The 10,441-nt window shown below is 38.8% G+C and overlaps 1 protein-coding gene across 1 annotated transcript in view; it reads right to left on the bottom strand.

Annotated features, from left to right (window-relative positions):
• The window catches only part of TLE4 (TLE family member 4, transcriptional corepressor), a 176,196-nt gene that overhangs the window by 130,746 nt on the left and 35,009 nt on the right, over nucleotides 1-10,441 (bottom strand). Inside the window, exon 5 of the mRNA XM_042780655.1 lies at nucleotides 3,761-3,823. Coding sequence (XP_042636589.1) covers nucleotides 3,761-3,823 — 63 coding nt within the window. The remainder of the gene's footprint in view (nucleotides 1-3,760; nucleotides 3,824-10,441) is intronic.

The following is a 10,441-nucleotide window of genomic DNA, read 5'->3' as shown; positions in this document are numbered from 1 at the left end:
TTGAACCGCCAGCCGTCTGGTTAGCAGGCAAGTATCTTAGCCACTATGCTACCAGAGCTCCCAAACAGACAGCAGCAACTCAAAAGACTAGACAGGACCCGTAGGGGCAGAAAGTTTCTGTTAATGAGGGAAGAACAACTCAGAAGAGGAGGATTAGAATGGTTATATAAAACATGAAGAATGCAATCAATGTCACTAAACTGTTGAACTGGTGTGTGTTTTGTTGTATATATTTTCAACAACAAAATAAAATTTTATTAATCAAACAAACAACAACAAAAAAATAAAACAGGGTTTGGTCTGGGGCTGATCCAGGTCCTCCCAAAAGGAAACTCAGAGGTTCACTGCTGCTGCTGAAGCAGTTAGTACTACTGCCTGCTAGTCCACATCAGAGGTGCTTATGATGCGCTAAACTGCACGTGTATAATCTCAAGTAATTTTCATAGCAACCATATGTGTTCCATGCTATTATTAACCTCACTGTACAGCTGAGGAAACTGAGGTTTAAAGAAGCAAATCACTTGCTAAAAGTCACCTAATTTAACTTGGTTCAGGTAAGCCATGCAATCTGTAACAGGGGAGTTGGGACTCCACCCAGATATGACTCTGTCATCATCTTGGCATCTCTTGCTTAATGGAACTGCCAACAAGGAGCTGTTTATTTATAGTTCTTTCCCTGCAAATGAGACCCAAAGTGGGACAGAGAAGAGCTTCCCACTTACTATTTTGAGATTTGCCTTCTGAAGAAATTTTTTTTGGGGGAGGTAAAGAATATTGACCACTCTTACCCTTTCCCAAACGCTAGAAGAAAGTGGGAGAAAAGATAAGATTCAGACAGGAAATAGCTCAAAAAGCTTCCCTAAATTCTGACAAAGTGTCAGGGATCCCATGAATTCTAAAAACAGTAAGTGATGGTTACTCACTTTAATGACAAGCACTGGCAATAGAACTATGTAATGCCCAAGACTTTGGAAGTATTCACATGTTCAGTGCAAAAGCACATCATTCATTAATACACACACTGGCTATATATCTATGTCTATATCTATCTATCTTTAATGAAACCTTAAAGGAAAATAACTATTTTTTTTCTGTGATTCTTACATGCATAGACATACTTTTAAGTACTCTTCAGCTATAATTATACAATTTATTTCTAAAAAAGTTCTGCAGGTAAAGTTTGTTAGTTGTCATTAAATACTATATAATAAATCTTTTTCTTTTTTAATTTTAGAAAATATGGCAAACAACACAAGCAGTATTAAGCAAACACATTAACCAGGACATAGGAGCTAGATTAAAAGCAGGTTTCACTGAGACGTAGGTAAATTTACCTCTTGTTCCTGTCGAACTCCAAAAAGCCTGATTTCAGATGCTCAAACTCCCTCTGGCCACTATCCTGCAGCTTATGCACTGGTCTTCAGGGAATGTTTTTCCTTTTTCTAAATAGATCATTTAATTTTTAAATAAAAACATTTTTAAATAAATTCTAACAGCACAGCTGCCGTTTTGGCAGGGAGGCTGCCCCACAGAGAGCCGGTGTTAAAGATCAGATTCAGACCTTCAGCCCTGGCACCGAGTGACGCCCGCAGCCATGCAAGAGTGATTTTCCATGCCTCAGAAGAGACAGGAAATAGAATTCATCTTCCTCTAATAACCTGCCTCCTCCCCTCCCTCCAGATTACAGTCCATCTGGCCTCAGGGTAGAAATGAGGAGTCTGATGCTCAGAGAAAGCCTAGAAGAGGAAATAAGGTGGGCAATGTTTAGACATAAGACATCAGGGAGGCCCTAGTTGTACTGGAACAAACGTATCTGTGGCCCACACATTGAAGATATCTGCAGAATTAGGAATCAGAAAACCATGACATAATAGGTCATCATCATACATGAATCAAGGATTTCAACCAAGAAATGCCAGGAAAAGAAAAAAAAAAAAAAAAAACCCTAAGCAGTGAGATTAGGATGCCTAAACTTCCAGCCTAAAGCAGAAGCAAAGGAATTACCAGAAACTCCCCCATGGCTTTCTGATACAGGGCTACTTCCTCAGCCAATTAGCTCCAGTCCAGTCTTGTTCAGCACTACTACCCTCACACTGCCTTCTCTACTGGCCTGCTCACACAAACTATACTTAACTCATGAGGGAAAATGACCAACTGGCAAATAAGCTCCATTAACACCTCTAAGACTTGCTCTAACTTCTGAACATAAACCCCACAGACCCTGCAGAAATGCCATGGGAATGCAGCTGTAATCAATTCAAATTTTCCTCCGTCACCTTAGGGTACGATATCTCTCAGCCTAGTTACAACTCTGTGGGTTACACATTCTGTCTCCATAGAGAAGAGATACTTAAAATAAAAAGAAACACACACCAGTCTGGATTAGGCAAAGGGCAACCAGGCTTCCCCAAGAAATGCAAATATAATCCCTTGGCTTTCTTATCACCACCCCATCTAATCTAGTCACTAGCAACTCCTGAGTAGGTATAGCTACATGGGGCTAGGACGAGTGGTGGTTCTGTGGTCACAGCTAATGGTGGATAAAGGACACAACAGAGCTTTGTTGTTTGTGATCCAGAAGAGCCTTTGAATTCAGGATGCTAACAGGTCCACCGTTTGTGAATATGAGAGCCCCCATGGGATATATACCTGATAAGGAGCACTCATGGTTACTGAAGGTGAACCCAGTTCTAAGCAAGTAAGAAGTCCCACAGGAATCCACGTATCTATAACACACATGCATGTTCAAATACTGGCTGCTGACACAGCAACACGCTCACCAGTCAGCGGGCAGGTGAACTGCTCTCCTGAAAAGCACATGCACACTACAAGAACAATTGGAAGAGGGAGAATAAAGTGCCTCGATGCCGCCTTAGCCCACACCACCAAGCCCTATATCTGTAAGATATGCAGATCCTCCATTTGTCAGCTTCTTCCTTCTCATAGCCAAGCGTTTCTGAGCAAATGAAGGACTCAGTGATAGAGAAGCAAGAATTCTCTCTTTCTGGCACTCTCCTCTAAATTTTACAACTACCAAAAGCAAGCAAGCAAACAAAAAGGACAAAGAGTCACAAGGAAGCCGCCCGGAACTAGAAATACACCTTCTCATCCAGCTTGCATGCATGTGAAAGTGGGCGCATACACTGCTGGTGAGCAAGAGAAAGCTATGAACTGCATCCTGAGCCTTGGCGCTACACAAAGATCCCCATCATCAAAATCAAACTTTATGAAAAGTGGTATTCAGAGAAGTGACTCTACCTTGCATATGTCTTTTCCCAAAAGCACAGACAATATGGACTTAACTGGATAATAGTAAGCAGTATTTTTAAAAGCAACTGGCCAAAAGTTGCATGAATTTATTTACTGTGTAAAGCCTTTCTATTTGATATGCCTTCTGCCAACTTTTAATGCTCAATGACAAAAGTGTAGAACAAAGTCTTGTCTCTCTAGCAATGTTTCAATCTAACCTCGTTGATACTATTATGACAGAAAGTCATCGTACAATGACAGCAAAATATTTTAACAATCAAATTTTGCATGGCATATTAGAAAACATTCCATTACATAAACATATTTAAATTATATCTTACTGAATGTTAATATGGTATAGAAGCTGGAATGGGAATACTGTATCTAAGAAATGTCAAAGACAAACGCCACAAGTTTGACAAGGCCAGAGAGTCAGTTCCATGACCCCTGATCTGCAAAACCACTAAAATGCCAACTTTTAGCACTCAATGTCTGAAACCAACTCTCTTACCTCTTGGGACAGGAAAGGAATGACTTGTGCACAGATAGCATTCAGCCTCTTGACGATCTCTGCCTGTGGAAGAAAAAAAGAAAAGAAAAGCAATAAAAAGAACAGTCAGCTGGTTACAGATTCCCAAAATATTAACAAGATGATATTAAAACACACTTTGTATTCTGGCTGGAGTATTTCCTAAGGAAGAGGAAAATGATCTCATCAGCAAGCCCATTAAAAGGAGGTAGTGACAACTATGCCACATTAATAGCACCAATTTATTAAGCAGCATTCATCCTTTTTTAAAAAGTTAACCTTCTAGCACCAGAACAACATAAAAAGGAACTTAATTTTCAGGACTAGAAATCAGTTTCCAAAAGCTTCCAACAGAATCCCTGTCCGTTCTAATTTGGTTTTTTATACACTCTTAAGCCCTTAAGAGTTTAGATACATTCATCCCTACATCCCAAGGTCTCTCTATTAACAAACTCATTAGATTTCAACATGTGTGGTCTTTGTTTTAAATACAGTCACTGGGATTTTACACTCATATCCCAACCTCCTAAAGAATAGTACCTAACCAAACCAAATTGGTTGATTGATTCAGATTCTCAGTTATAAACTGCTGAGGCACAAATTTCCAGGATTTTTCCATACAGTATAGAAACAGTCCCCCAGGTTGAGAACTTAAGGACAACTCCTACTTCCCTCTAATATTATGTAAATTTGGCCTTATTTGAAAGGATTCAAACAACCACTACTCACAACAAATTCTTCATCACAATCACCTTCTCTTACTGCACATGTAGCTTTTAAATCATGGAAAAAGGCTACAAGGCTTTTCTTGCTCTGAAGTAAGGCTAAACAGGAAACCATACATGCACTTGTTCAGACTGACCACAAATTCCACTTAAAGACTTAAACACACAATTAGGAACCTGTCTCCTTCATCACCCAGAGACTGCCTGTACAGAGGGGTTTAGAATATGCTAGTATCTTACTACACTTAGCAGAAACCAATTTGTATGTATATGGAGATTAACCTTAGGAACATTAATTATCTTGTACTGTAGATTTCCAAAAGTCCCAACAATGCCAAATCAGTGAGTATATTCTAGTAATTTTTGGAAATAACAGTGTTTTTACATCAATAAGATCCTATAGTAAGTTTGGGGGGGGGAAGGCCATCACTACAGGTTTTCTTTTAAAAACTACCCAAAGCTTCACCAATGTTGGACTTAATTTGTATTTTCAGGCGGTACCCTATATACTTTAGTGTGTGACATGTGAAGATACAGTTATTTATACACATACATACAAATTGGCTTATAGTGTAACGATGGGGTGGGGAAAAGCAGAGGTGAGAAGTACTGAGAGGCAGAAAAAGTAAAGCAATTACTATTCCTGAGACATTCTTAAATTCCATCCAGGGTCAGTTCTTCATTTTACAAGAAGACAAAAAACGCTTTTTCCTTGCTAAGTCATTACCAGAATGACAGCACCACTCCACTTGTGCAATATAGGCTTCCTTCTTTCATCAGCAACCCTTTTGACTTTGTAGCTATGCAATCTTTTAAATGCCAGCACCTTAAAAACTTTGCCAGCCAAGAGAAAACACAAATTCACCATGTAGTTTCAAATTGAAGCTTTCCAAAAGACCAGCCCACATTCCTAACAGGATGGACAAAAAGCCAGCACCAATGAACATCAGTGAATAAGGACCCAACTGTGCTGACCTGATTTAATTTACTGCACTGGCCCCACAGAGCATTTAACTGTCCTTTAAGAATGCTTACACCACCATGAAAAGCTGCAATGGGAATCACCAAACCACTCTCCACCTGGTCGACAAACCACAATGGTTATGGGGGTAAAATTCCAGGGTGAGCTAAGAAAACAGAGTAGCATTCACCAGGCTGAAAGCACTGTGTCTCAAAGGCATTTGGTTGTTAAGCTTTTTGTAGGGAGAGGTGGAGGGGGAGAGAATAAAAGATAATGAGACACTTTGGGGCAGACCAAACTGATGATTCTAATGCTTAGAACCATCTGCCAAGCATATTTTCCTCATTATGTTGTTTACATAAATAAAATAGTCCCTTGCTAGGAAGGCTGAAAAATGTGTGGGCACATAAGAAAACCTAGTTCTTTAGTTTGCCTACATAATCTAGGCAATAAAAACTACTCTAAGGCAACTTACTCACCTGGCAAGATAAAGACCAAAGGATATCTCCTCCTCTATTTTGGACCTAGGCTATTTTAAATCTGTGCAGCTATTGGGGAAAAGAAATAAATTCTACATTTTCTTAAAAATAAATTTTAAAGGGAAGAATGCTGTGTTTACACACATACGTTAACAGAAACATGAGGGAGAACACCTTCCAATTTTTTTTTTTAAGGTCTCCTTTTGTTTAGGAGACTTCTTAATTTCTTTAAGTTGTCATGCCAATGGATTTTCATGGTCAGGCTAATTGGCAGCAAGGAGGGTGGGATGTGTGTGTGTGTGTGTGTGTGTGTGATTTCATGAAATTAAGCAGGTCATTCCTCACTTTGAAAGCTAAAGTTGCCTCGGAAACACTTCGGCTTCCATGGTCATCTAATTTTGCCTCTTTTGTCCCATAGGGCCCAGCTTTAGGAAGGCATCATTTATTTACAGGCCTTTCCACTGGGCTTCAGTGATCAGCCCATAATACTGTGGACACACACTTCTAATGGCCTATGTTTTGAAACTGAGTCTAATCTAATGGCGTGGGGCCCAAACTCCTTTTCCAGCACAGCCATTAAAGGATGTAGGTTATTGCTGTTGTCACCATTGATATTTGTCATTGTAATGTAATTAGGGCCCTAAAATGATGCATTACAGCCCTTGGCACAGCTTCTATTAAAATCTTTTCTTCTGCTCACTGAACTGCGACCTGCTTTCTGATGAATAACAGACAGGCAGCTTTAGGGTAAGGAGCAGATTCATCAAGGAAGTATTTTTCAGCTTTAGGGAAAGGGGGGGATGGGGAGGCAACACAGGAGGAAAAGCACTAGGGGAGGAAAAGCCACAATACACATTTGAATTTCATCTGACCACTTGAAATTCTGATTGCGTCTGATGAATCTTGCTTAGACAATATATTCCCAGTCTTCGAATCACATGGTTAATCAGGGCTCTAATCTGCTATCCATCAGCCTATGCCAGCCCTGTGGCTTCCAATCAAATTTATAGGTGATGTGGGTCATGCATCCCTGAGCAAGTACATTCACAGATATCCCATTTAAACAGGCACAGATTCTGAAATACTGCTGTTAGGGTTACTGGATGTTATAATGGTATTTGATGCTTTATGGATACCACTAAACTACTGCCTTTAGATGCCCATGATATTCCAAAATAGTATTAATGTTCCAATAAAACGACAATTGTTTATGTCAAAATATAACAAAAAGATCATTTTGGTGGCCACAGTTTATCAAATACATTAACAATTTTTGACACTCCTATTTTGTCTTCCTCTATCCATCAGGATGGGAGCTCTGGTAGCATAGTGCCTAAGTCACTTGACTGCTAACCAGAAGGCTGGCGGTTCAAACCCACCAGCCACTCCTCGGAAGGAAGATGGGGCAATCTACTTCCATAGTGATACTGCCTCGGAAACCCAAGAAGGGGTTGCTATGAGTCGGGTCCAACTCGATGGCACATAACAACAACAACAACATCCATCACGACATTCAGTTAAAAAGTAAGTTAAAAAGTACATGCATCCTATTTTCCTATCCTCAATTATCATTCTGTTTCCTCTTCCTATAATTTCCCACATTTACTCCACTCCACCCTCCAGTAAGAAGAGCCAATTAAAAATTATGATATGCACTCCCAGAAAAGAGTTTGGGCAAAATACTTTAGAAACGATTGTTTGTTTGTTTAATAACAAAAAAAAAAAAGAGGCATTCTACAAAATCCCTTGGCCACGCACTCAATACTTGGCATGTGAATGCAAATGGGCAGCTGTGGTAGCATAGTGGCTAAGGCACTTGACTGCTAACCAGAAGGCTGGCGGTTCAAACCCACCAGCCACTCCTCGCAAGGAAGGTTGGGCAATCTACTTCCATAATGATACTGCCTCGGAAATCCAAGGAGCGGTCTCTATGAGTCAGGTCCGACTCCATGGCACATAACAACAACAACAACAACAACAACACTAAAGTGATGATGGACAAATAAACTAGCAGCACTGCCAAAACCCACTCCCACTGCCTCGATTCTGACTCATGGCAGAACCTATAGGACAGAGCAGAACTACGCCAGAGGGTTTTCAAGGCCACAATCTTTACAGAAGCAGCCAGCCACATCTTTCTCCTGCAGAATGTCTGGTGGGCTCGAACCATCCACCTTTTTGGTTAGCAGCCAAGTGCTTGGCCACTGCACCACCAGAGGTCCTTGGAGCATGACCAGTTAGTAATTAAACAAGAAAATACTTAGCAGACCCTTTCATCACTTTTTTTCTTTACTCTCCATCTCAAAAATCACTGGAAAATGTATTAAATGCTTTGTATCATGAGAAAATAATGTCCTACAATGAAAAAGAATGCCACAATTAAATCACTAGCTTGAAATACCAAATACATATTTTATCACTTATAACAAATTACACTAGTCATTTATATAGGACAAAAACCTAGTAAGCCTACACTTGAATTCAATTACATCCCCTGAAATGGTCCTAATATAATAAAAATCTAATTTTTATTTAGAATATGGCTGCCTATTTACTTTCCTTTATAAATTAAGTAAATTTTATTTTAACAACATAATAACCTTGAGAGAAAATACCAATAACTTTCTTTTAGTAACCAACGAGGTATATTACACAAGGATTGTTGGCTTAAAACAAAATTTCTTGAGGTTTTCAGTCAAAATAGCAACACTACTACTACATATGTATCACTTAAAACAAAACAGAGTAACTAGGTATCACTAGGAAACCATCTCAAAAGTCAGATCTCCCCCAAATAAATAAATAACAAAAGAAATGAAAATAACCAATTACAGACTCAGGAAAAATTCAAAGAATAACATTTCATTACTAATTTTTCTGTAACCGTTATCTTTGCCAAAAAAAAAAAAATGCTTAAGATGAACCAATTTTACTATTAAATATTGATCAAGAATATACACTCCATTATATATTAACACTTGATAAGGAGGGTAGCTACCTACCCTTCCCCAAATGCTTTGCTGGATTAAGTACAAATAATCTTGCAAGGCCCTCCCTCATGTTGCTTCACTACAGAACCAACACTGCAATTTTGTATTTCAATCAGAAAATAAATTATCTTATTTGTTCACTGATTTCTTCCAAATTTCTTAAGAAACTGCACAAATTCTGGAACTGATTCTGCCTACTCCTAGATTAAAAAGTCAGAGAATTTATGAGAAATTCTTTCCAGCTTAATAAAAAATCCAGACTAAACATGAAAGAGAAATATTCTAGTACTTTTTTTTCCTCTAAACTGCCAACTCAGTTTCTATCTTGTCATCAAAACTTAACTTTACAAAAGAGATAAAATATGTAACACACAAAACTAACTGTATGTGTATTTAAAAAAAAAAAAAAAAAAAGTTACAATGGAATAAACCTTGAAGCAGATTTAGACCAAAAGCACTGTCAGCACTGCTGGTGAGTTGGCAGACCGGATGCCTAAGTTTTATTTTAGTTCAGGTGCTTATTCTGCACAAAATATACAAAACACTGCTTAATAAACAAATAAAATAAAGTGATAACAGGATCAGAATCAATTTAACAGGACATCTATCAGTTTCCTAAAAGACTGATTCAAACTATTAAGACCTTTTGTTTTTGCCAAATATACTATTGTTTTTAGAAGCCCTTCCTATATCACTTCCTTCAAAGAGAAAGACGCACTGTCTACGGGGGCGCTCTCTTCCTATTGCCTTGAGACATATGAAACTGCCGATATTCCACCATTTTTTACCACCGAGGGCCCCTCACACTGTTTAACTAAAACAACGGTACTACCGATGGTAATCCCACAGCCATGTCAATGTTCCTTTGTGTTTTAAATTCATATTTATGTTATCTTACTGGCTAAGGTCCCATAAAGTATCCAATAAGCTGCTAGTTAATTGAACACACTGGAGCACCCCCTTTGTTTGCCAAACAAGATATATGTGTGCTGTTTGTGGTGCTAGTGTAGGAAAACACAAGGCAATGTCTTTCCCAAACAGATTCACAGAAGACCTACATTTTATGGAAATTATTCCACTCTGTCCTCAAAAGTGAAGCTTTATTTGACTGAAGCATTTTTACAATGGTCAAAACTGAGTGCGCCTTCCTTTCACCTCTTAAGCTTTTTAGGAGGTATTTCTTTAAAGGAAATCCTAGATAGATGCCTGTAAACCTACATACATCTTCTGAGCTCCAGTTTCTGCTTCAAATGTTAGGAGTGATGAAAGAGTAATACATTATCAAGGTTGAGAATGACAATCCTTGTGCCAGACGTCCAATTACTTGTACAAGGTCAAAATATTTCAGCTCTCAAGCCTGAAAAACACTGTAACCAATGTTATCACTGTTATAATCAGCTCCACCATAGGGGAAGGGCAGGGAAAATGGGGAAAGGAAAAAAAAGATGGGAGGGCAATCTGAGATGGTGGTGGGAGTTGTTGTTGTTGTTGTTGTATGCCTTCCAGTC

The sequence above is a fragment of the Orycteropus afer genome, unplaced genomic scaffold (assembly GCF_000298275.1).
Source record: "Orycteropus afer afer isolate SDZICR_OR568_19922 unplaced genomic scaffold, OryAfe1.0 scaffold00005, whole genome shotgun sequence".
Lineage (NCBI taxonomy): Eukaryota > Metazoa > Chordata > Mammalia > Tubulidentata > Orycteropodidae > Orycteropus > Orycteropus afer.
The sequence above is the reverse complement of the archived record's forward strand: the minus strand, read 5'-3'. Positions and strand labels throughout refer to the sequence as shown.